This window comes from Nelusetta ayraudi, unplaced genomic scaffold (assembly GCF_046127955.1).
Source record: "Nelusetta ayraudi isolate G7.1 ecotype Tasmania unplaced genomic scaffold, CSIRO-AGI_Nayr_v1 ptg000058l, whole genome shotgun sequence".
NCBI lineage: Eukaryota > Metazoa > Chordata > Actinopteri > Tetraodontiformes > Monacanthidae > Nelusetta > Nelusetta ayraudi.
In genome coordinates this window covers 2,226,698-2,253,555 of record NW_027466108.1, presented here as the reverse complement: position 1 = coordinate 2,253,555, position 26,858 = coordinate 2,226,698, and the positions used below count along the sequence as shown (strand labels likewise).

General features: G+C 46.2%; 1 protein-coding gene and 1 long non-coding RNA gene across 3 annotated transcripts in view; one reads left to right on the top strand and one right to left on the bottom strand.

The window, feature by feature from the left end:
* Positions 1-26,858, top strand: part of LOC142896955 (uncharacterized) — a 525,186-nt gene that overhangs the window by 83,532 nt on the left and 414,796 nt on the right. The window lies entirely within an intron of this gene.
* adgrv1 (adhesion G protein-coupled receptor V1) overlaps positions 1-26,858 on the bottom strand; it is a 104,425-nt gene that overhangs the window by 29,131 nt on the left and 48,436 nt on the right. For both annotated transcript variants that reach the window (XM_076038990.1, XM_076038989.1), the window contains exons 67-88: positions 25,659-25,894; positions 25,319-25,467; positions 24,221-24,419; positions 23,929-24,148; positions 23,601-23,840; positions 22,746-22,895; positions 22,417-22,637; positions 22,052-22,331; positions 21,821-21,964; positions 20,730-20,904; positions 20,319-20,460; positions 19,425-19,993; positions 19,082-19,345; positions 18,693-18,813; positions 17,813-17,984; positions 17,451-17,693; positions 16,585-16,992; positions 15,791-15,963; positions 15,450-15,696; positions 15,138-15,277; positions 14,609-14,769; positions 14,339-14,439 (exon numbers count right to left, since the gene is read on the bottom strand). In XM_076038990.1, coding sequence (XP_075895105.1) covers positions 14,339-14,439; positions 14,609-14,769; positions 15,138-15,277; positions 15,450-15,696; positions 15,791-15,963; positions 16,585-16,992; positions 17,451-17,693; positions 17,813-17,984; positions 18,693-18,813; positions 19,082-19,345; positions 19,425-19,993; positions 20,319-20,460; positions 20,730-20,904; positions 21,821-21,964; positions 22,052-22,331; positions 22,417-22,637; positions 22,746-22,895; positions 23,601-23,840; positions 23,929-24,148; positions 24,221-24,419; positions 25,319-25,467; positions 25,659-25,894 — 4,755 coding nt within the window. The remainder of the gene's footprint in view (positions 1-14,338; positions 14,440-14,608; positions 14,770-15,137; positions 15,278-15,449; positions 15,697-15,790; positions 15,964-16,584; positions 16,993-17,450; positions 17,694-17,812; positions 17,985-18,692; positions 18,814-19,081; positions 19,346-19,424; positions 19,994-20,318; positions 20,461-20,729; positions 20,905-21,820; positions 21,965-22,051; positions 22,332-22,416; positions 22,638-22,745; positions 22,896-23,600; positions 23,841-23,928; positions 24,149-24,220; positions 24,420-25,318; positions 25,468-25,658; positions 25,895-26,858) is intronic.

Sequence of the window (26,858 nt, the reverse complement as noted above, 5' to 3'; positions counted from 1 at the left end):
GTTATCTAGTAAAACAACAACAACAACAAAAGCGCAGCAAATCAGCAGCACTCAGGCCTGTTAAGCAGGATTAGGTAAGTGGGTATGGGGGCCAGGTGGCTCACAACCGTGGCCTTTGTCCGCTGCATTGTGTAAAAGGAGTCAGTCGCAGTAGTAATGATCAGCAGATCCAGCGACGGCTCGGCGGGGTGAGGAGGTGACAGCTGCAGATACGGACTTTATCTACTGCTGCGTCCTTTGTCCCCTCTCAGCGTGTAAGACGCCAGGAGTCGACTCGTCTAGACCCCCGACACTGTGGACTCACTGCTGGCGGACGCACCAGGAGTTTCCTGCACCAACCCCCCCCGGATCCAACATTGTGGTTCATTCGCGCCAATGTAGTTGCTCAAGACACAGCAGCACATTAGATGCTGTGGTGTAAAGCAAGGGATATAAAACTCTAGTCTGGTGATTTTCTGGCCTTTATACTTTTTTTGAAACGATAAAAGTCCGTGACCTAAAAATCTACAACTGAAATGGTAAATGGTCTGCACTCATATGGCACTTTCCAGCACCTTCACGGTACCCCATAGTGCTTTATATTGACCTCTCATTCACCCATTCACTCACACACTCATACACCAATGGGTGGCTGCTGCCATGCAAGGCGCTTCCAGCCCCAATTGGGAGCAACTGAGGTTTAAGTGTTTTGGCCCAGGACACAACGACAAACCGGGACAGAGCGGGATTTGAACTGCCAACTTTGCAGTCATTGGACAACCCGCTCCACCTCTACCTTTGTTATGAACCGCGTTTCAGGTCGCAGTCGTCCTGTCAGCCGTTTTAAAAGTGTGTCTTTTTGTATTGCGGTTCATGGGAAAACAATTTTGGGGCCTGTAAGGGTTTTTTGGAAAAGAATCGCGATGTTGTGATAATGCTAGTCTGGTTTCCAGTTCTTAGAGTACTTACAGTACACACACACATTTTAATTTCGTTGCAACTTGTTGTGCAATGACAATAATAAATTCATTCATTCATTCATACAAATAAAGCACAACAGACTTTAATAACTTTGTGGGTTTTTTTCGGGGCTGAGCCTCAGCGAAGTCCTGCTCATTTTTCATTGATTTTGCGCGGCGATTCGCAGTTAACCGTGCTGCGCGCCGCTTCCACGTTGTGCACATGAGCGCGCTTGTCTGCTCGTGCATTATTCATGCTCAGACACCAGCTAGGATTGCATGTGTCAGAGCCCCCTGAGACTCCACATGCATGTATCACTAGTGCGAGGTGGGTTGCGACTAGCCCATGCTGCATGAAGAGGAGCTGCACGAAGAAAAAAAAAAATCATCGTCTCGGTTAAAATTACACATCAAAACAGTTTGACTTAGTCCACAGGGCTTCAGAGCAAATGCAACAAAGAACAGTGTGACAAAAAATATTTTTTTCTTGAAAAAAACAAAAACAAAAACAAGGCATGGCCATGAAGGCCCTTTGAGAATATATACACAAACTGTTTGTGTGTGCGTGTCTTATCAAAGCACCAGCCCTGCTACCATCCTCCAGGCTAAGGTGTCTGATCTCTGGTTTGGTGGCTCTGAAGTTCCCAGGATGCTGTCGGTTCAGCGTCGCCGCTATTTGTTTCACATCTGCCACGGCAACACAACAACTTATCACCGGGAGAGATTAAAACCTGGCTTTGACGCGCCGCACAGCGTCTGAAGGAACAGAAACAAATTGCGTTTCCCAGCCTTGGCCGCCGGCGGGCCGACGAAGAGGAGGATGAGTCGCCCGGAGCGGCTCGTCGGGGATTGAAACGACGACCACGTCGCCCGCCGGTGCAGCTGCTAGCGTGGCTGCAGATGAGTTCTGCAGCCGATCAATAGCCCTGTGTGCTGACGCTCACATGGCTGTGTAAAATAGCTAAAAATAGCCCTGGCCTGACGCATTACATCACCAAAGGAATGGAGGCCTTTGGCTGTTTGCCTCCGGGACCGTCCGTCAAACTCCAGCGGCGGCCCGAACGCCGCTTCTCCCCCTCTCCCATCCATCCGCCACTCTCTCCCAGCCACTCTCTCCTCCACTTTATCTCCTCCTCTTCTCCCTCCCTTCCCCCGTCCTCCATCTCACCACCTCCCGCCCCGCACCCCCCTCCTCTCTGTAACTGCTACCGGTCTGATCTAGCTGGTTCCAGCTTCAGCCTGCACCCTGGGTGTTTCCTCAGACGTCTTTTGTTCCGGCAGCAGATAAAGCAGGAGTGTGTGAGCGCTGTGAGAGCGGGGGACGCAGGAGCAGGAGACTCCAAAGCCGAGTCCCACGGACGCTCTCTGCCTGCGAGCGGTGCATTTGTGCAAAGATGTGACTGCGCCTCACGGAATTTGAATGCGCGACGTGCAATTTTTCTGCAGCCTTTGCAGAGGCAGCCCGGATCACACCTCAATATCTATCTATCTATCTATCTATCTATCTACAGTATCTTTTTTGGTGGATCCATATTCAAAAATGCATCTTTGGCTGGTCACTCCAGCTTGCACTACTTGCACAATCGACAGTGTTACAACACAAAACACACATGGAAAAAAGCCAGATCACATCACCAAGAACATCACTGCATTAGAACTGGCGCTATTGTAACTGAGACAGAAAAAAAAAAATCAAGAATGTAACTGTATGAATTGTACAACAGTGAAACACATTTAAAACAGCTCTGCTCACCGAATTCTGAATGTTTTTTTTTTGTCAATTTGTTTTGTTACAACCCTGAGCTCAGGAATAAGCGGGTATGGAAAATGAATGAATGAATGTTTTGTTACAACAATATAGAAAATATATCCTAGCACGGAATTTAGAATTGTCACCCATGGTTTGTGCAAGTGCGTAGCTTTGTCTAGTCAAACAGGACCAACTCATCTGCACACGCATTAAGGTAGACGTCAAAAAATGAAGCTCTGAGAGATAATCGTATCTATGTAGATCGTATCTATGTCGACGGATAGAGAGATTTTTGTTTGTTTTCCTCCTGCTGCTGAACGCCGCCTGGCATGAGGCTTTGCATTGTCAGTCCCCTCACGTGCTGCAGCCCACCGCGGCTCCGTCACTATGTTGTTTATGTGCTTAAGCACACTGGACGAACCGTCTGAGAAAAGCAGGTCGCACGTGGACGGCTGGGAGCTGGGTTAGTAGGCCATGTTTGCAGAGGGATCAGGCACAGACAAAGCGTTCACTTGAACAGCGGTGTGAGGTATTTTGCTTTTTCGAAAAAAATAATAATAATAATTGACCTGAAACACAACAACGTATTTGGGGAAACTGTTATTATGCGAGGGGGAAGCGATTACAGGCGACTAGTCATCTTGAGGGGCGTCGCGGTTGTCATTCCACATTGCGGATGCGTCGTTTTTTTCAAAGCGCTCCGGCCTCTCGGGACGCCGCTCCGCCGACGAGCTGCGCGGGAGCGCCGTCCATTAAGGTCAGCGCCGAAGATGTAAAGTTCACCGGTGTTTTGGGTTGAACCTCGGGCTGCGTTTGAGCTGCCGAGGTAGCTGTGGGTAAATAAACACGCCGGCCCCCTTCCAATCTGTTTCACATTGAAACAATCACATCAACACCGCGCCTTCATTTGCTCATGTCGGCGCAAAAAGTGCAGCGCGGTGACACGGCGTCTGTTTATTTCAGGAGGGAGAAGAAGGGCCAGATAGTGTGACGTCGCAGTGCGCAGTGTGAGACAGAAACACGAAGCCACGGGCACAGAAACTAAAAAAAAAAAATGTTATCATTAGTCCTTTAAATTAATGAGACAACCCCCAAAACATTATGCAAACATGTTGTTTTCCTGCAGCTCTGACACAACAGTCCCGCCTCTCCCACAGAGCCGCCACACAGCAGACTTTGCGTGTTTGTTGTTTTTTTTTCCCTCCCCCCCCCTCCCCTCCCGCCGATCATAACAACAGCGGCATTATGCCACCGCAGACTGTAATTTTAGACAGCATCTCAGCCTTAAATGCACACAACAGAACATAATAGGGCCGTGCAGCAGTCTGGGCTGCCTCCTCCTGCACACTTGACGTTTGATCCGGTGCGAGTTCGTCGGCGGAACAAAAAGGAGCTTCAGTTGTTTGTTTTTTTTTTAGTGTTTGTGCAATTTATACAAAATGACACGGTTGGAGTGATGGTGCAAAAATGGTGTCTGGAGCAGAGGCTCCAAAAAGGTATCTGTGCCAAGAGCAGGAATATCCGGGAAAAGAGCTGAAAGATTTACAATCAAAGATACCTCTCTGTAGCAGTCAGCAGTGGAAAAAAGTTTGCGGACACCCTTAAAATGTTTCCTCAGTCCCAAATATCATTAAATGCTTGCCAGATTTTTGGTGTTTGAAAAGGTTTGGCTGCACCAGTTCTGAACTTGATGTAAGAGTGCATGTGCAGCATGTGGATAAAAGTTGGTGACTGCACTAAGATAAACTCCACTTGCAGACTGAAGACTGACTCTTGGTCTCCACGCAACACAGCACATCACAAATGCATGAGGTGTCCAAAAACTTTCTTTCACAATTTCTGCTGTTAAAATGATGAAGCAAAATTAGAGCATATCTTAAGAAAATAAATACAATTCTTATGAAATGTAAATGTGATGTTTGTATGTTCAACCTACTGAGATAAAGTGGCAAGTGCAACAATGGGAAGAGATATTTCAACCTGCTACTGCTGACCAGTGGTCCTGCACACAGACCGCCGCTCACGCAAAAGGCTCCCACTTTGCAAAAGCCAGCAATGCAGGATATGTGCATCACTTTCAGCTGCATGTCACCAGGACCTCCAGTCACTTTCGACTCAACAAGTGTGCATTGTGTGCAAGTGTTTGCATTCCAATACCTGCAAAAGAAAAAAAAACCTGCTGAAAGTCAGCGCCCTAGACACACAAACGCACACTCATTGGATTGTGCGCTTCGCCGCAAAACCTACGTGTGTCTGCGCCCGCGCGCTTTGGGTGCGTGCAGCCGGTGGCTGTGCAACAGCATGCAAATAGTCTTACACGGTCTGCTGCCGACAGAGCCAGAGCATTTAGCATCGCCACTTTGCACTATTTTGAGTCAACAGATGAAATTCCCCCAGCTGCAGGAGCGTCGTGAAAACATGAGCACGGTGCACTTTTATCAGGGAACGCTACCAGATTCCTCTCAAGGCATTTTCAGCTTCATTGAGATCGCTTACATAACTGTCATTCCCTCAGTCTCGCAGGAGTCTTTTTTTTGTTGTTGTTGTGTGTGTGTGTGTGTGTGAAAACTCTTTAGAACCAAAGGTTGCTGGAGCAAAAAGAATAATTGCACTAATGTTATGTCACAGGTCCGGAAGATTACAATCAGAGCGCCGTGTGAGTTACATCACACGGTTAGGACGGCTAATAGATTTTTAAAAGACAGCTTTAAAGATAACCTGTTTCATCTTATCAGACATTCACGGTGTTTGGTGTTTTATGGATAATCCCATTGCTCCAGCAGCCCAGTGAAACCTCAAACAAAGTGCTGTCTGACACAATATCCATCCATCCATCCATCCATCCAAGCTGCACTCTTCCGGCAGATCCTGGGGTCAGCTATTGACGACTATTGAGCAAGCGTGTGGCAAATCAATTTGCAGAGACCCTAACCTAGTTTTGAGACCTGCTCCATTCATACCTGTCATGCATGCGGTGCTCCCCCCCACCCCCCTCCAACACACATCACATTTTAGTTTCGACATACGGCACTCAGCGGCCGCCGGCCTTTTAAGCAGCTCCAAGAGGACTTAGACCGAAACTCGCTGAAAGATTACGAATAAATCCGACAATTACAATGAAACTGTGAGCTCAGATCAACAGACTTTGGGCGAAACTGCACTCGCAAAACTGCTCGACTTTGACACTTTGGATTCAAGGGCGAAGAGGTTGGCACAGCTGAAACCACGTCCTTCAGCCCCCCCCCCCCCCCCCCCCACCTCTACCTCCCCCCGCTCGGAGAAATCAAATACCAACTCAACCATCACTCGTTTCTCCTTGAACAGCGGCGCAGCGGCTCCTCTACATAAAAAATGAAGGCCCGCGCGAGAGGCATCGATTGGAGGCGCTCATTCTCAATCACGGCTTTGCTGTTGAACTTGGCTCCGACCGTGGAGTTACAGTGACCCCTACAGTCAGAAGGCGGGAAGAGCGGCGGGCTGCGACGCTGTTGTGTTTCTTTGTGCGCGCGTGTGTTTGCAGAGGGCGGAGTGGGCTTTACAATTAGTATACGCGCAAATACATTTATACATAGCGTATGTTTGACTGAACGCTGCAACAAGGGTTGACACTTGTGAGTATTTATTTGAATGCTCTGGGGAAGAGGGAAAAAAAAGCGATCGTATGTTTGCACATCGGTGCGTCTGGTCTGATTTAAAAAGTCAGGTCCTCTAGTTTTCACACCAGAGATTGCGATAACGTTTATTTCGTATTGTTTAACTCCCCGAATATTAAAATACAGACTCGGGAAAAGACTGTGATTGAGCAGATTGATTAATGTTTCCTAAAGAGCAAAGCACAAAAGAAGTAATTATAGCCTTTTGGTTTTCCTCAACACTTCCTTCCTCTATTCAGGACTTCCAGATTCTCTCGGGAAACATAAATTTTGCAGCACAGACACCGGTCTCTCTTTGTTGACGCAGTACTTTTCCATTTGTATTATTAACCTTATCATTGTTTTGTTTTTTTGTTTTTTTTATTAAACAAAAAAACTGACTGACAACACCTCTGACCTCCACAGCAAGGTACTGCACAATGCTCAAATCAAGAAACGAACAATAACCAAAAACATGTGGCTGGACTGAGCTTAACCACGACCTCCTGGCTCATTAGTCTGCACAGTCCAGGTGACGCCGCAGGTGGAGAGAGTTTTTCTGCGACGGTGCGATCAGAGGGCCATTAACGCAGGGACAGAATCACTGGTGACAAATGGCTGCTATCACGAAAGACAAACAAAGGGCCTGTCAGACAGCAGCGGACACTAAAACCACCAGTGAAACTTGATAAATTACCAATCTACTCTTATTAATCTCATCCAGTAATGTTTAATCTAGCTGGTCTAATCTTCGATCAAACAATTGTTGCTGTCGGCGTAGAAGCAACGAGGCACTTTGTTTCATAGTGCAGCGTCACACAGGGTACTGGTGGCCCGGCCAGCCTTTAAACCTGGCCAGGAGGATTCATTCCTTCCCGAAAGTGGACGGTTGTCAACCGTGGACGGGAAGAGCGTGAACGCGACGGTGCTCATCAGGGACGGCAACGGGAAACACCTTGCAGCCACGTCGACTGATCTCGACACGCCAGATTCATCAGATCCCTCCTTCACTGGCTCTGAGCGACAACCACGAGAATAATAATATTAGGCGGCAAATATAAATGTTGAACTGCTTTGATAAATATTGAATCCTTGACTAATAGGGAAATGCATTTACAGACCGCTGTGAAATGTCTTGAAGATAATAACAACCAGGCAGGAATGCCAGCTAAAAATGGACAAATCAATAGGAGTAATCTGGCTAGCATCAAAGAATTACTCACCATCCAGACTCAGTTTAGCTTCCTGATTCCATCCAACTGAGCCAGGGCTAAATTCAGCCTTATCCTGGTTCACCCGCACAGAACGAATCTCCACAGTGACCAGACTGGGTTTATTTTATATTCTGGTTGTTACGCGACCGAGTCTAAATTTCTCCAGGATTAGCTCATATCGTGTTTTGGTGCAATAACCCTCGTTTTTGAAGATGCGCGCTTGTGCTTTGCGACGCCTCCGGTCCAGACACAAAGGCCTGCCAAGCTGCCGCAGGCCCCAAAATAGAGCAGCTTTTGCCTTGTTTATCATTCACAGAGTCGGCGGCCTGTTGAATAAAGTCCATGATGACAAACTGAGCAACTTCACAGAATCAGGTAAAAGGTTGCTGCTGCTGCTGCTGCTGCTGCTTCTGATGCTGCACACAGTTCGGCACGTCCAGCACTAATGAGAATAACACTCGTTATTGTTACACTTTATAATGAAGGAATATAAATAACATACCATATGGCTCTCGAAAACTCAAATCAAAATACAATGAGACAAATGATATAAAGTCAGGTGATGTATCTGATCTACATTTATCAGGTGAAACGTGATGACAGAGAAGTGTTAGTGAATAGGAAAATGACATATGGCTGAATTACAGATACATATGATTGTACCATGATCAGGAAGAACTTCTCAGTCAGCCTTCATTCTTTGGAATATATGTTCCATGTAACTTGTGCAAAAATGCTGCTGGAAATCGGAAAAGGGGTAAAATGAACCTGTTCTGTCTCAAGACAATCTGAATAAAAAAACAAATAAAAAAGCCAGAGCCTGTCTTTAGCTCTGGCTTTTTGCTCATGGCTGCAGTTATAAAGAAAGCACAAATAAATAAATCAGTAAACTAATATAAAATATCTTTGAAAGTGTGTTTATCGGACGAGGCCGGATCTGGTTTAGTAGGTCTGAAAAAAGGGGAATGACACCGAGGTCATAGCTTCTGTGCTTTTTCTGGAAATAGAGGAAAGTTCGTGGAAGTGTTTCTCGGGTCAGCTGCTGTTGGGACAACATACATTTGGCAAAGACGAGATTGGACATTCCAGAGTCCATTTGAGCTCAATTGTCAGTGTGAAGCCCATTACCTTAAATTCAAGAGACATACAGCAGCCATGACACGGCCATGACCACCGCAACCTGAGGAATGAGTCCCGCGTGTAGGTTTGTATGGAGTGTTTCTGTTTGTTCATTTATCCTTTTATTGTCGAATAGCCTCTCAGGGGAGCATGTACAGTCTAATAACAAGGAATAGTCCAGAAGATCTGCCGTATTTCAGCAATAATCGACACCATCTGCTGGAAACGATTGAGAGCAAAATACGTTGGAAGGGACTAAAATGTGAAACGCTTCTGTCTATGATTAAACCTAATGGTCCAATCATGCCAAACTTTGCTTATTTTTTACATGTTGAATTCCGTTGAGGCGGCACCACTTAGAAGAACACAAACTTGAAACCAGTCTTAATAAAGACGGTCAAGCTGAACACCGTGAATAAATAAAAAGGATTTTTGAAAAAACAAATCAAATCAAGCCTTAAAAATCAATGCGTTTTGGCAAGTGAGCCGATGGCAGGAAGTGACTGCAGTAAAAGACTTCCAGACCAAAACGCTTCAAGCCCATTAAATTTGTCACTTCTGAACGGGTGGCGTGACAATACTGGCCAGGCTCGGCCTGAGTCACACAGGATGTGACGGGGCAGTTTCTTTTTTTTTTTTTTGCAGCCCTCTGATGTCACCCTGAGCCTGCAGGCAGCGTGAATGATAAAGGGCACAGAGAATAGAAACGCAGGCCCATTACTCATCATTTTGCGAAACAAAGGGACAGCTGAGAGAGACGGGTGGGGTTGGGGGGTAAAAAGCTCGAGGGGCCACGGCAGCAGATGAAAGTAAAAGAGTCGAGGAGAAAAGAGGAGCAGGCGCTCAAAAGAAACAACTACGAATTTGGCGATTTGTTATCTTTGTTTGTGCTTTGATCTCTTTCGCCTACGGGGTGAAAAAAAAATAGAGGTACGTCTATAAAAGACAAAGCAGCAGCAGCAGCAGCAGCAGCAGCAGACTAGAACAGGTTGGACACACACACACACACACACGGTAGGCATACATAGACCAACACACAGCAGACACACTAAAACACAGGTAACGACATCAACAGAATGCCACTGTCTTGCATGAAAAACAAGCATGTCGTATATTTACTTGCTTACTATATTATTTTAAAAGATAATTTTTCAGAATCTCCTGCCTTCAACCTTATAAACATTCCCAGATTGTTTCCGATGGACCTTCCGCGCCGTCCTGCCAAAGTGGCTCGGCCCTCTCTGGGGATTACGCAACGTCGCCTCTCTACTGGCGAGCTGAGGAGCTGCACGCACGCACGCACGCACGCCGGCCGCATACGCACGCCGACGCCGCCTGCACTCATGCGCAGGAAGTTTTGGGAATCCGACGGGGTTGTGTGGGCGGCCGGTGTTTACGTGCGTGCGGGCTGAGGCGCGGCCCTTTGAATGCTGGATTGGCTCCCGGGGCCTTCCAGGAAATCCTCCATGACCAGGAAGAAGGAGCAACGAGTCACCTAAACACCTCCCAGATACTGGAACGGAGCAGTGGGACCGCTGGGGTAAACACTCCTCCCTGCGTGTGGGAAAGGCCCGTTAATTACAATGGCCGAGAAATCAAATTGTGTTTTGTTTGCAAATGGAGGCAGAGATGAGATTTCCCTTTTCCCACAGTGGCTCCCTCCCCGCACATGCACGCACGCACGCAAACTGGCTTTGTGAGGAGTTGAAGTTCAATTTCTATTAGGAACAGCTGAAATTTAAGGCCTTTAACTAAAAATGAAGATTTGGTTATAGACTTAGACAGACTGTGTAACTTTAATAGGGAACTTTTCATAGGGAACTTTAAGGCAGCGGTTCGGAGGGGTTTTCAAACTTTATTGGTTCTACAGAATCCAGACTCGTGCGATGACTTTTCTACTCGGGCGCCTGTGATGGGGAACCGTGCCAAAGCTTTTTGCTTTGTGCCACCACAGTTACCGGAACTCCTGGAACTCATCGCCACAGGGGGATCATAACCTCTTTGACGCTTCTGCTTCTCATTCAGGAAACAATGCCTGGAGTTTTGCCCTGTTGTCCTGTTGGGGAAAATTCAGTGATTTTACAGATACTGCCAGGCCACGATTGAAAGTCTTTTCCCGGTTCTGTTGAAGTCCCTAAGAACGGGCTGGAAACACAGGATGATGAGCTGTCCTGAAGTCCGTGTCAGGTAAGTGCTGCGAATGGTGAGAAAGGGCAGCGGGATCGTCCAGCTCTCGCTGATTTCTGAGGTTTTCTTGGAGGGCCTCACCCGCAACACGTCTGTCAATCTGTGGCCCTGCTGCCTGCATCTGCTGCTGATGTGTTTTTGGTAAAATGAACGCAGATGCCTGACGTCAGCCGTCTGTCCCCGGGAGACGCAGCGCGCATACCGACGAAAACGATACTGATGAAAAGGGAAAGAATGCCGTTTGTGTATTTGTGTTTCTGCGGAGATTAAACCCCCGAGTGACGAGGAATAAACCAAGAACAACTGTGGAAAAAAGGCGCTCGCGCCAGCGCGCGAGAGATTTGAGGTTATTCGCACGGAGAGCCAGCGATGCGGCCGTGCGTCATCTCAGTGTCTTGGTGGCTGCCTCGCGTAAAAGAATCAGCGTTCTAAGGTCAAACGACGCACAAAAGAGAGGCTCTTTCTGAGCTGACCGGTCGGCTGCTCCTACGTGGCTGGCAGATCCTCCCTCGCTTTGTTCCAAATGTTTTGAATGCGTGAGAATGTGACAATAGCAAGTACAGTCTGCAAAGCTTTAGGCTGTTAGAGACACGGCTCTCTTTAATACCAACTGTAAACGCTGCTGCATTTAATTTTGTGTGACATGTTCACGCAGCTGAGTTGGCGACTTCGGACCTTTAACCACTCAAATCTGCATTGTGGAAGAGTTTGAACTTTGAACTGAAGAGCAATATGTGTCCTCCTCGCTTGATGCTTGGGGACCAGGATTGTGTCTTTCCTCAGAACCTGATGGAACAGCTGAGTGAGTGTGTGTCTTTGTGCCTTTCTCAAGGATACACAGCACAAAAGAACCTCCTAACAAAGTGCACTGCTCCTCACTCCCGTACCCTTTAATCATTTAAAATCAAATGTTAGCTCGGATAAGCAAAGCTAACAGTAGCTGATAAAACCGTAAGATGATCACACTAACCACAGTCTTCACATCGACATATTAACGTCCCCGCATTTGCCAGGCTGACACTCACTTGCATGGTGCAACCGCAGCGGGTAAATTTCCACTGTGCACAGACAATCTTCAGTTGTCTTGCTGAGGGGCGGACAAACTGCTCGCCAGAGCCACAGACAGTCATCGCACAATTACACACACACACACACACACACACACACACACACACGGGAGATAGCACAAATCATTATTATCTCTCAGAGCTAAATTTGACATCTCCCTTAAAAGCGTGTGCAGATGAGTTGGCTGTCTTTAACTTGCCAAAGCTGCGCACTTTCACACACCATGTGTCACAACATGACATGCTGTGGTTTGTATTTTTACATTGTTGTAACAAGAACTAAATTTACTGGGAAAAAAGAAAAGTATATATATATAATTATAATTAGGTAGGTAGAGCTATTTTAAATTTGATCACTCTCACACACACTGAATTCGTACAGTTACATTGCTGTTGTTTTTTTTTTGTTTTTTTTGTGTCTCATGCACAGAAGAAGCAGTTCTAAAGCGGTGATCTTGCTGGTTAGGTGGGTGATACGGCTTTTTCGTGCATAAATTGCGTTGGCGACTCTGCAGATTGTGCGAGTACAGCAGTTGTAGTGACCCGCCATAGATAGCGCCTCTGTGAAGATGCACCACCGAACAAATAGAATGGGGCCTGCAAATAACTAGATAGACGCTGCTTTATAACCTGGTGGTTGATGTCTTAAGAAGGAGAAGAAAAAAAACAAAACAGCGCCAGCAGATGTTCACTTGCTGTGTGGACTCTAACAACTTGAGTCACAATTAAAGCATCAGGATTCAGGAATATTCTCCACGGCCACCACACTGAGATGGGCTTCAGAGATGGCACGGAACTATCTGCCGTCTAAAACTTCACGGGTGAAAACTTCAGTTGAGGAAACAGTGCAACTATGAAAATCTTTCTGCATCTTGTCGCTACACTCGACTCAAAACCCAGGGGCCCTCGGTGAGAAATTAAATGAGATTCTTCTTTTTCCCGGCTGATGGAGGCTCCTGCGCAGGCAAATAAATCAAAGCGGCATCTCTAATTTTCTCCCCGCAGAGGGCAGCGTCGCAGACTAATTACAGGCCAGACACCGGTGATGGAGAACCCCACCGTTAGAGGACATTGAAGCCGGAATTCAAGATTTGAGCCCGTGGCTGCACATTAGTTCCGGGCAGGCATTTTAAAGCCTGCAAAACATCAAAACAAAGCTGCTTGGAACTCGGCGTCCAAGCGTGTGTCCCCTTTGCTGACCGTGTCGCCCTGCACAGCCTCTCAGTCAGATCAACTGTTATCTTTAGGAAAATGACTGATCTCCACTGTGTCTCCACTGTGTGTGTGCATCATCACACATGCTTGAAAACAACAATGGGTTAACTCTTTCCTCCTCCTCAGCTTAGCTTCAAGTTAAAAGGTAATTTGGTTACATTTTTAACTAGTAGGCAATTAGTCGGTCATAGATCTGCTCCAAAAGTTTGTAGGTTTCTAAAAAAAAAAACAAACAAAAAAAAAAACCCAACGTACTACTGCTACTTATTATTTTTTCCATTTTAAATTGTATTATCTGCACACATGCAATGTGTTGCATGCATGCTAAAACAATGCTGTCTCTTCTTTCTGCACACGCTACATCGCAACTAGTCCACAGTTAGTTGCAAAATACTTTGCTCAGCACCAAGTGACCTTTCGCGACCAGACACGCCAGCTAGGACAGTAGCACATTAAGTTGCAATAAGCCATACAACCGGCTCAACATCAACAACAAAAAAACAAAAGTCTGTTAGGTTTGCACTTTGAGCCATGAGGGCCTCAGACATACCGCAGTACAGTACCGAGCAGGAATCCGAACAGGACGGAATTTTCCATCCAAAACCCTTTTAGGTTGAGGGGCTCCTCCTGGGCCATAAACAGGCCGAGCCCGAGGTGGTTCGCCCCCAACGACAGTCTGCTTTAGTAGAGGCGCGTGTTTGTCAACCAAAGAGAGGGGGACCAGTGGAAAATTACCAGTCCCGCACTGCCTCACGCACACACACACACATGTGCGTACACACACACACACAGGCGAGGAGATACGGTCGGTTCTGACCTGCAGCTACAGATCTATCTCGCACATTGCTGGTGTGACAGCTTGCGTTTTTTTTAATGGGCAAGAGTGCGGGGGGGCATGGCTGCGTTGTCAGGACGCGCAGGCCCGCAAGCTGCGCAGACCGGCAACACGCACTGATGTGTGTTGGCGACCGTGCACATTTCCAGGAAACACACCTGGGAAATGTCCAAAGGGCAGCGAGGAGGGCAGGTAGTGCACAGTGCGAGTGTGCGTGCTTGTGCTTTTTGCGAATTCTGACAATATTTCGACCAAAAAACAGGGCGATGCGAGCAAGACTAGAAAAAAGGTTCCTTTTCTCCACCGTTAAAACAAAGAATCGGTATGTGCAAGCTTGTGGTATTTCAGAATGATCACTGGGATGGTGCTAGCTAGCGTTACCTGTGTTCCCAGACAGCTCAGCATCATGTGAGTGAGCAGTTTGGCAGCAAACATGGGGAACCGGGAACAGAGCACGTGAGAGACGATGGCCAGGGCGAAGCCTGAAGAGGGGGAAGAGTAACAAGAATGACAATGAGCAAATGTATATTGCATGAAGTAGATGCATTTATAGAGTTTGGACTACACAAACGACAACCCAGAGGAGTTATTAGGAGGAAGGTTGAGCAGTTTGGGGACAAAATGAGGGGACGGGTGGCTCGCGTTCAATACCTGAGATGCAGATGAATCCCGAGGCGTAGAAGGCCTCGTTGTAGGACGCGAGCGAGGCGAACTCTGCGTGGGCTGCGTAGACGGATAAGTGGGAGCAGGCGCATTCCACATAGCTGTCGCCCTCTTTCACGACCCTGCAGTATCGGCCATCAGACGACCAGCTGAAGGAGACGACGAAATAAGAAGGTGTTGATGAGAGGAAATGTAATAACAATGTAATAACAATGAGATGGAAAAAATGTATATAATAAAAAATGACTTGACAAACTAAAAATGCATCCATTGCACTTTTCCGTCTTTTGCACATTGTCGTCATGGTTTTATTGTCAAAGCCAGTCTTGCCTATTCCTGATTTGTAACAGTATGTTACAGCCCAGTCCCGGCTTGAGAAAGATCTTAAATTGGCATGGAATGGGAAGAATCCCACCTTCGAGGATGCAGAACTGAGAAAAATTCTCTGATTGATGGCCTCTGGTTTACAAATCTGAAGCGTAGCGGCAGTGAGCGTTGAACTCTGAAGTCAGACTACCTTGCAGTGGTCTGGTTCCAGAGAAGGCACACGGACCGGCCTGCTTTCACCTGCTGACCAGGGCTGTGGATGCGGTAAAGCACTTCTTTGCCATCTTCCAGGGGATGCGAGCCTCCGCCCTGCAGGCTGACAGAAAACACCTGGACAGAGCCAGAAGACAGGACAAGAACCGGGCCTCAGAGAACTTCACAGTACAGGGGGAAATATGGCACTTTATACTGGAGCAACACTGCCACCTGCTGTCATTTATTGGACACTGTCTGACAAAGTAAGACGGCGAGAGTTTGCTGTTCCAATTTGTGCGTCCCCCACCTTCCCGTTGAGAGCGCCGATGGTGTCGTTAGCGAGGAACCAGTGGTCGGCTCTGAGCTCGGTCAGCTGGATCCTGCTGAGGTTGCGACAGTCAGCTGTCAGCAGCGCCGGCACTGGCAGCAGGGTGTCCGGCAGCTGGAAGAAGTCCCCATTACGGCCCCTGAATTTCTGCCCGTTGATCTGCGTGGGGTACCACTGGAAGGCGGAGGTGGACATGTGCGGACACGTTTCCAGGACAGCGCCCCTTCTGGAGTAATCACGCAAAGAAAAAGAAGAAAAATGTTGAAATTGAAATATGCAAAAGCGATCAATCGCTGACAGGGGGAACCTTTGGTACTCACATCTCACATTCACTGCCGACAAGCAGGCTGAAAGCGAAGCGCTCGGCCGCCTCGGCCAGGCGGCTCAGGCCTCTGGTGTCCTCTCGGCCGGGATCGGCCAAGGCGCACAGGAGGTCGTATGTCAAGTTGCGGCTATTTTCCCTCAGGGGGGTGCGCTCGGCTTCCGTCAGCACCTGGCTCAGTGGACAGAGGGATACAGAGAGAGAGAGTGAGAAAGGATGTGGAGACAACTTTCTTGGCTGCGTGTCTCTGCTTCAGTCTCGCTTTGAAAATGGAAGCGGTGCTCTTCTGCAGCACTTTTTCCTTCGTCTTTGCTCTTTTTTTCCTACTTTTTCTATGCTGCCCACTGTCTCTTTTCTACGGAAGGGGATTAGGGCCACAAAGAGAGAAAAAAATTAAGATAGAATTTTTTTTTTCAAGTTTCCAAATCGAGAATAAAGTTGAAATTTCAAGATTAAATTTGGCGTAAAAAAACGAAATTTCGTGAATAAAATCGAAATCTTGCGATTAACGTCAACGTGAATGAATGCAAAATGCAGAGAATTACGTTGAAAGCATGGTTGAAAGTGTAGTGGAGTCTAGTGGAATACTTCCGTTTTCGCCAGTTTCCTGATTACTGTTGGTGAACCTTGTGAGTGAGCAAAGGAATGGATGTTTAATTTTCTTGACTTGCGCCATACCGCATTCAATCAGCACCGGAGGTTTAGAATGGTATCACATCATGCCGGTGATCACAATATAATGGTAGTTTATGTGATTATATGAGCTGATTTTTTTTTTTCATTTTCTTTTACCTTTCCCAGAGCTTGGAGCACTGCGGCCATCTGCTCGTGTGTGAGAGGTGTGGCCACCTTGTTGACGAGTTGCCGCAGCACCTGGTTCAGCAAGGCTGTATCCAGAGGCTGATGCAACTGGTCCAGCAGCGACCACACCGCCTCACTGGCCGCGTCTGCCACCAGGGTCACGTTGGCCAGCCCGAACCGAGGGTGCACTCTGGCTCCGCCCGTGGCGTTGCCGAGCTCCACCTGGAAGCGCTTGGGCGTGTGCAGCGACAAAGCCAGGTCAGGTGTGAGGTGGACGTCCAGGGATGTGTTGTGTTTGCCCACGTCGAATGTTAACCAGCCCCGCTGTTCCTGGAAGTCCACTCCTGCCTTTGCGGGTTGAATTGTTGTGAGACCCACCAGCTCTTCGCCGGGGAGCTCCTGCAGGAAGAGAGAGGCGTGTGACTTCTTTAGCAGTGTAAACTTACAGAGTCATGACCTGCCTATACATAAAACACCAGACTGTGTAAAGAGTTGTAAATTGTATTTGTGTCCTATCTGTGTCCCTTTTAACAAGATTAACTCATTTACTCAGAGCTGATCAAGAGAAAACAATAAAAATGTTCCTTAAGAAATCATCTTCATCGTATGGTCCTTACTAAGGATAATACTATAGTGAAAAAAAACCCACCAAGCAAAGCAAAAAATAACCACTGAATAAAAAAAGATTAAATCGAAAAACATTATATTCAACCAAATAGAAACCTAAGTCAAAACAGGGACATTGTATACATCCGCCCCCCCACAAAAGAAATTTGCATTTAGACCTGTAAATATTTGCATGTTTCATTGCTAAAGTTTGCTACTTCCTATTTGCCGAATGTTGATCACTTTCTTACCACTGTGCGATACTGCACGGACATGACGGACGCCGCGCTCGCTCGCCGGTACACTTGGAGGCTGAGCTTTGTGGTCGTCAGCGTGGCGACAGGCAGCCTGTGGCCCACAGCGAAGTACACAACGCCTCTGGGGTCGTCGCTCTCTGCCAAGGTCACATTTGCAAGCTGGGTGGTCTCGTTGATGGCAGCACCGCCTCCAACCCGGTAGATCTCCACCAAGAACCACGTCTGGTACTCTGGCTCCTGCAGCGAAGCAGATGGAATGGATCGAGTACATTACTAATCAACACTTTGATGACACAACTGAGTAGATTTTACATCCAGGAAGGTTGTGACATGCTGCATCAAAGCATCTTGATTACCTCATCATCCTGAGCTGTTAAGGTAAGAGCGCAGATCACCTCTCCGCTCTTACACACAGTACTTCCTGAAGTCTGCACCAGCTCTTTGGTTAGGTTAACTCCATTGTTGACAACAGACAGGGTTCCCTTGTTAAAGGTAACTCTCCAGAAGACTTGCACATCTTCAAAGGCCCTAGAATGAGAGACAAATTAAAAAAAAAAAAAATGTAAATATCATGTCAGTATTCAGTGGCCCAAGTAGGAGAGTGGAGTGAATTCATCCTTCATAAACAGTGTGGTTGGGATTACTCCATAAAAGTAATCCAACTACTGATTACTTCTTAATAGGTAATCCTATTACTTTTTCAACTACTTTGTTTCATAAGCAATCAATTACTAATTAATAATTACTTTAAACATAGATAATATAACAGACTCTGATATTTTCAAAGTTGAGAATGTCTTGTTTCCTGCACGTAAGGTACACCGAACCACAATATTCTTTAATTTAGGTGAGATGAACTCAAAATAATGTTTGTATTTTCCAGCTGTCAAACGCAATCGCTGTTTTTTCTTTTGCCGCCGCCATGCTTGTTTCGGTGCGTCGTCGCATATCAACGACGTTGCATGCGCGGCTGCATCATCAATCAGCGACATCGTTGTTTTTGGTTGTTTTTCTAAAGTTCAGACATTTGTGGATAATTTTTAGCCTGCAAAATATTTCAGAAAAGTAATGGAATCATTACTTGATAAAGTAATTATGATATAATTACCAGTTTTGCCACAGTAATCCCGTTACATTACTGTGTTAGTCAAAAAGTAGTTCAATTACAGTAGTGGATTACTTAGTGGTAGATTACTCGCCGACACTGCTCATGAATCTGACAGTGTTTGTTGTTACCTGTTTTCCTGCCGCTGCAGATAAAGGAGAACAGTTCTGTTCTCGGCAGAATCCTCATCCAGAACTTGACCCATCAGGGAATTAAGACTGAATCCTACTATGCCATTGTGGAAGTCACTCCCTGATGGACAGATGGAGGAACCAGTTCAATTAGCACCACAGACTAAAATGTCCTTCATAACAATGATAGAAAATGGTCTGTTAACCATTTCAGATCAGGTCAGAAAATATTGATGTCTATGGCTCTTCTGACTGAATCACAAACAAAAATAGACTCTATGATCTAAAATAGTCTCTATGATCTAAAACTGCAACAACAGAATGCAACAGTAATAAAATACTACTTTTATCTCATTTCCACTTTGCTGTTATCTCCAACTAAGACTTACCAAGTATAGTTATCTTGGCAAAGGCTCCAAAACCCTGGTATGGACCATCAGCGATTTGTGCTCCTCCCTGGGCGTCAGTCAGGTAAATGAAGAACACTTCCTGCCCCTCAGGCTCTGAATCATCCAGGATGAGGAGGACGACCTCAGTCTCATTCTGACCGGCCTGAAGAGAAACTACAGAGGACTCCAGACGGAAGTCCTTCTCCTCCTGTGCGAGTGTCCCGTCGTGCTCCAGAAGAAAGGCTGGTGGTGTTGTGCTGCCGCCTGGATGAAAGTACACAGTGTCAAAGCTTCAGGTAGTTAAAGACACAAAACAGGCTTTAAACTTTAAATGAACACATACCTCCATACGCTCGGACCCGGACGCTGACGTCGCCGGTCACACTGTCGGACCTGCGCACCCTCAGAACCACCCTCCGCTCCTGCTGGGACCCCTCATCTTTGTCCTCAGGTGTCTGGACCAGTTCAGGTCCTATACTGAGAATTCCTCCAGTCACATCACTGGCTAGGATGGTGACAGTGGCCAGACTGTGCTGAATGTCAAGGCGCGGAGAGGCGTCCGCCCACGCCGAGTCTGGGCTGAGCACTCGAACGCCTGTGAGGTTGACGTGGAAGTGCTCATCCGGCTCCGAAAGAGGGTCATCAAGTATCGAAAGGTGTAAGGAAGCATTGGTTTGGCGAGGTGAGTCGAAGACCAAGCGGCCATCTGGCACGGCAATAAAATCTTTGCCCGCTTCGGCGCTGCCTGCTAGGGTTGCGTAGGTCAGACGTGTGCGGTTGCTGCGAGAGCCAAAGAGCTTCTGAACGTAAAGCGTGATGGTCTGGATGTCCTCCGCGATGACCAACTGGCGGGAATCAGGGGCAAAGCGAAAGATTCCTAAAGGCTCCACCTCTGCAACAGTACGTCCTGACCTGCATGGTAAGACAAACAGTTGAATGAAGAAGCTGCACTCTGGGGTTTGGCAGCAGTTCATAGGACCGATTAGCATCTTTTTGAGATAAAAAACAATGTTGCTTCTCCTGCTGCTGGTCTGTTCTCAGTTTTGTAGTTGTGTGAGAAGCAATCTGATAGAGAAGTGTGTGTCTGTTTTTTTCAAATATTATTCCAATCACCTTCAAAATTTCTGTTGTATCATCTACCTTTTTGAATAAGTTCTATCTATGGGCTCTTTCCCCGGTGGATGTGTGAAATTGATTTCTGTAACATCCCAATACGAATGTCAGCGGCCAGTGTTACCTCAGCCTGACTGAAGTGGCAGCAGCTGTCGAGGATGAGGCAGCGGTCAGGTGTATGGCGTGGGAGGCCGGCTCCAATCCGTCAGAAAAAGCAGCCAGCGATATGGCCTTGGTCCTCTGTCCATGGGCCATGAGCACAGAGCCTGAGTGAAAAGAGGAAAGTGAGTTAGAGACATATTAGGGCAACTATGAATCAGTGTTGGAGCTTATTGCTGCAACAAGCTCTATGGTTAAAGTGACTGGTTTACAGCCAGGAACATGGACAGTGAGTGGAGAGGTATAAATGTAAATGTTATTCTGTATTAAACAACACATTAAATGCATTTGCTGGAAAAAGATACCAACAAGACCTTTACAATTCTGAATTTATGTACACCAGTGCTAAAGAGCATTACTTCAGAGGATGTTCTACCTGAGCTTGGACTGATGGATCCTGGTCTGACTCCAGGTGGAGCGGCCTGGTCAGAGGGGTAGCCGGCCTTCCACTCCACCCTGACGTCGCCAAACAGGCCTGTTCGCGTCACTTCAGCTTCACACGTCCCGAGTTCTATGTTTAAAATGTTCAGGGCCAGTGAAGCAAAGCCAACCTGTGCAACACATGCAAGTGATGTCTGTTAATAGGTATTAAAAGAGAAGAAATACATTCATAAATGAAAATGTATGAAGTCTGTGGTTGTATTAATATTTCGAAGCACTGGCATCATTTTTCAATGATCAATTTTGGAATACGCAAACAAAAAGACACAATACAACAAAATGCAGCAAGAGTGAACAGTAATTAACTTCATATCCATTATGTACAGGCACGTGTGCACAGGTACTCATAAATAAACTTTAATTGACATAGCACGTCAATTGTGAAAAAACTGTCTGTACACATGATGTGTACAAACAGTTTGTCAGATGAACATGACAGAGCAAGTCCAGGTTCTTCTACAGCAGCCTGAAAGTGTTCATTTCAGAAGCTCATAAGTATTGATTCATTTTTCCACTGGCTGCTCTATTCACAAGCATTGAAATTTTAATAATCAGCCAGCTTCTTTCTCAGGAAGAGACTGCAAAGACACAGTGAAAGGAAAATCACCACCATCATTAAAGGTCCAGTGAGTAAACTTTTAAAAGAAGTCCACCTGACAACACGCTTTGTATTCAGGGTAATGTCAGGTGGGCTTCCTTAAGAAATGGCAGCACAAGATAACAGCTAACTAGGAGCAAGACTCATATTGCTCTATGTATATTCTTATATATATACATGAGAACCTTGAGTATACACGTTCATTAATGTATTTATGGACAGTATGTTAAGTTTGTAACAATATAAAATGTATAAATCAAGCCAGATTTTACACACTGGACCTTTAATGTGAATAAATTGAGTGCAGCACTGAGGTTTTCTAAGTGGAAGTGTCAGTGTCTGTTTGTGCCCTGCTGAAAAAGTCATGGATATCTACTCCTGGTAATAATTCAAAACACCAAACGTCCCCTCGACGCCCCAAAATGCACCTCCGAGCTGGCGGCCTCCTCCGGCACAGTGACGGTGGCAGAGCTGGCGCCGTGAAGGAGGCGAGGCGGAGAGCCGGAAACAGGCCCCAGCAGCTGAACGTCAGTCAGCTCTGCTGTGAAAGTCTCATCCACTGACAGAAACACCTACACACGGGGGAATGTTTGGAAACAAAAGAACGTCAATGCGCTTATGAATCAATGCAGACAAGCACCTCTGGCTTTGATGCCTACCTCTCTGCTGATGAGCATTGTGACAGCGCTGGACGTTTGGCCCTCACTGAAGAGCAACCTTCCCTCTGCATGCGCTCCCATGATCTCCTTGATGTCCATCACTTCCTCCGCCGCTCCGCCGATCCTGTATCCCACGCTGGCGTTGCCGAAGAGACCAGCCAGCCGGGTCACGTTCATAACCAGAGCCCTGTTGACTTGCGAGCCTGAGCCCACCACAACTATGGACTGCTGCTCTGGCTTCAGGGAGAAGACGCCGTGAGGCTCGTCATTTGCTCGCACCCTGGAGTTGAAGCAGAGAGGTTTTTTTTTTTCCATTTTCGGTCAGGGAAAATCGAATGTTTTGTTGAAATAATAATATAACGCACCTGATTTGTGTTTTGATTAGGTGAGGGTTGCCATCCAGAGTGGCACCACCCTCCACAGACGTGAGCGAGACGATGTAAAGCTCCTCCAGCTCCGGCACAGTGTCTGGCATCAGGCTGAGGGTGATCTCTGCGTCCCTCTGGCCGTCCAGAGTCACCACCGAGCCAGCCACAGCAAAGAAGTCTCCACCCATGTCAGAGTCACTCTGGATCTTCCAGTGTACCTAAAGTGAGGCAGAAGGTGTGGTTGTGTCTCAAAAAAAGGTACAACTTTTTAAGCAATTCAGTGAACAAGATTGACATAAAATGCCAGAATACTGAGGCGTTCCTACCGTAATGTTGCCCACAACTCCCTCTCTGCGTTTGACTGACAAGGAAATGTTGAGAGGACCCTCTTCCTCTGTGGGCTCATCGTAGACATGCTCTCGAAGAGCATCCTCACTAAACTGGACAATACCATTTGGGTCACCAAACTTCTCAATCTGCAGGAAAAGGAGAACAGGTGTTGGCCTGAAGAACGCATCTGTTAAATTCCCTTTTTTAATCCCTTTTTATGGTCTGTTGCAGCGTCAGTTTGCATAGTGGCTGCATCGCGAGGATTTAAATTGTGAATTGCCATTTATCCTTATTGCCACCTTCCAGTAGAAAGTGTTTTGAATTGGTTTGATCAGCTTCAGTGTATTTGTGAGAACTCCATGGAGCACCTGGAAACAAGGCTATCTTAAAAGCCACCATTGTTTTGTCCTTTCTTCCTTATTTTTTTGCAATGAATTAAACAGTATATTAATTGTTACGTGCATGCTCACACGTTTAATAACAATAATCAATGTTATTGTCAACATTTTTTATTTTCCCCCGAGCTGTAAACGCTTAACTTTTAAATTAGTAGAAAAAACGTTGTCAGAAAAAGAAATACTTAAGTAAAGTACAGGTATCTGGACTTCCCATCTCTGGCCGGAAGAAAAAAAAATCTGATAAGTTTGCTAGTTTGCCTGAAAAAGATTAGTCTGATCGCCTTACAGGCTTTGCCTTTAATTCCCACATTCAGATTTTTTTTAACCAGCTACGCTCTATAAATCTAAAGGAATTAGGAAATGATCCCACGTGTGCATGCGGTGACACAATAAGAAACTGTTTTTGGGAAAACCAAGCTTGACAGGATATGCAAAGGTGATACGATGAAGTACCTTGAGGGTGATGAAAGCAGCCTGAGGGTCGATGTCCAACTCTCCAGACAGGACGCTGAGCTCGACGACGAAGGTCTCCTCCACCTCCACCTCCCCGTGAGGAAGGATCCGCAGCTCTATGGTCCGCGTCGCTTCCTCTCCGTCCCTGAAGAAGAAGGATCCGTTCACAGGCTCCCTGATGTCTGTGTTGAGTGGAGACAGCTGCTCCCTGCTGTTGGGGCCGCGGATGCTCCAGGCCACCTGCGAGTGGGTCATAGGATCCAGTTAGCCAAAGGAGCATGAAGAGCAGAGGCGCTGCAGCGCTGCCATCCTCTGATCGGCCTCCTACCGTTGCGTTCCCCACGAGGCCTCCTGCTCTCTCCAGCACAAGGGCGACTCTGAGAGTGGAGTCCGGGTTGGTCACGGTGATGAGGCTCTCGTTGACAAAACGCACCAGGCCGCTCAGAGAGTCGCTCTTGGCGATGGTTACCCGGGAAACACGTTGAGGTCCTACAACGGCTCCGCCTGTCGCTCCAACGAGCAGCACCTCGAACGTCTCTGCGTGTTCACTGAGGAGGATCAATCCGCCGTTAAACGAGATCAAACACTTTAATCATTTTCCCTCTCTCTCCTCCTCTTACCTCTCTAGATCGTCTATGATGGTTACATTGATGTAACTGGTATTCTGGCCGTGCTCGAATGCCACCGTGCCATTTCGGAGGATGTAGTCCAGGTCAGGGGTTGCGTCAAGGCCTCTGGAGAAGAAATAAGTGGAGACCTGCCCATACGAGCCCACCTTCCTGACCACTGGGAGCAGCACAGAGCCCACATCCTCCTTCACTGAAAGACCAAAGAGCCAAAGTCAAACAGGCGTCTGAATGCCGAATGCCCAATCCAAATTGCTTTATTCATCCGTTAGGCACTTCATTTGTGTAAAAGCATCAGTGTGTATACAGTCATCATATATGATGGCTCAACACAAGAGCAAACCACACAATGATGTAAAATCATCCAGAGGGTCATCACAAGTAGGGCTGCAACAAACCATTATTTTTGTTGTCGGCTAACCTATCGATTATTTTTTTGTTTCCAATTAGTCGATTAGTACCGATTATCTTCTCTATTTTCACCACCTATTTTGGACTTCTGTTTAACCTTACTTGCTTAAATCTTCACAACTGTGTTATACTGGGGCGTCGGCGTTTAAGGTGTTCGCGTATCGCCAGAGTGCTAGCCTGGAATGCTAGCGTGTTTCACTGCTTCATTTTCTATGAAATATTCCCAAACTTTAGAAACTTTGGTTCGGAGTTTTCGAGCTTTTTCCAGAGAAGAAGCTGGTCTTCTTCTCTCTCTTTTTTTTTGCAGGATGTAAACAGCGAGCGACACTGCCACCCTCAGCGCTCAGTACTGCACTACAGGTACAAATGAGCATGTGGCGACAAGAGTGTTATTGATTGATTGATTGATTGATTGATTGATTTCAGCAATTTACAATAACTCAACGTGTCGACGCTTCAATTTTCATGTCGACGGATTTATGTGACTAATTGTTGCAGCCCTAATCAAGTGTTCAGTCTTAATGGCTAAAAGCTATAATAAAACTGCATTACAGACAATATGGCTAAATCTAGATTTTAAAAAAATGGGTAGAATAAATCAGTCATTTACATTGACAATGCCATGTTGATATCAGCAGCATTGCGAATTGCGTGAGCCGTTTGAGGGCTCATCAGTCCTACCTGTGATGTTGACAAAGTCGTGTCCAAATTCCAAGATGCCTTCGACATTGTCATTACTTAGAATGACAACAGCGAGAGAAGTGACATCACCCACAGCCGGTGGTTGGTCCTGTTGGAGACCTGACGCCGTCACGGTGTAATCCACATCACTAACCAGCAGAGGGAGACAGAGGATGACTAACGATTCCTACCACAAAGTTATCGCGGACTAAACAAGGTACTGTGCCCGCATTGGGGTTAAATTGAAATCCCTTTGCATCAACCAGCATATTTGAAACAATCAGAAAATACTCAAGTCACAAAGCTACTAATGTATACTGCCTCATCAAACATCTTTTACCTTTCATTGACTAGCTCCACTTTAGTGATATTCAGGAAGAAGGTCTCCGGACCCTCAGGGAGACTATCATCCAGGATAAGCAGTGTGAGCGGCTGCGATGTCTGGCCTGGGCTAAAGAGGAGTCGCCCTGAAGCTGCAGCGAAGTCGTCCCCGCTGTCCGCTGAGCCTCCTGAGGTCTGGTACGTCAACCACACGGCGCCCAGGCTGCCCAAGGAGCGATGAACTGTTACATTCACCTGTTGGAAAAAGACATATTGAGAGCGGTTACATTTATCCAGTGGTACAAATACTTTGTTACTGATACATTTTTACACAAATGTCTGTACTTTCTACCTCTTGGGAAAACACTTGTTACTTTTGTGTTTAAAAGTGTTTAAAACATACAAATTCTGTGAAAAGTAAAAAAGTAAAGGTTTGTTGTTATTGCTTGACGTGTAGCTATTTTAACTGCGCTGTTGCGTAGAAGTAATAGTTAAATATAAAAGTGGATCATATTTTCAATTAGGTTTTCAACCTGTATAAATAAAGGTCAGAAGAAGAAGGTATTTTAGAGGGAGATTATTTTAAACTACCTTAGCTTTGGGGTCACTCTGGTCAATTCAGTCCAGATTATTCTGTGACAACCTTTTCTGTCTTGGAAAATTATTAAATCATTAATGACAAAAAATGTTGTTGTTTTTTTTACTTAAGTAAAAATCAGAACCTCTCCTTTCTTACTTTTGTTTGAGTAAAGCAGTAGAATCAGTACTTTTAAGTAGCCATACTTTTGTTTATATAAGGAGTGTCCCAAAAGATTTGACATAATTTCGCAGGCCAATAATTTAGGCAATTCTTGTTGAAAACCTCAGATTTTCACGGAATCTACAAAAACAAATCAAGATTTTATATTTAACGTTTTATTTTTGTTTTGTTTTCAGGTTGAGTCATGCTGTTCACTCCCAAAGAGAAGTAATTTTGCGTCTTGGAATATGCTCGCACAGTCACCCAGTTGTAACACTGCCGTGTCACAGGTGGTGCACATATTGAACGCTTGTGAAATCGGTCCCATAATGAACTTCAACACCTAAACTGTTCAATTTCATTGAGCTAGACTTAGTCGTTGTCAAGATAATTGCTTTTAAAATGACGAAGAAATTATGTCAATTAATTACTTATAAATTTTTTTGGGACACCCTGTATTTTCCACCTCTGCCTTCATCC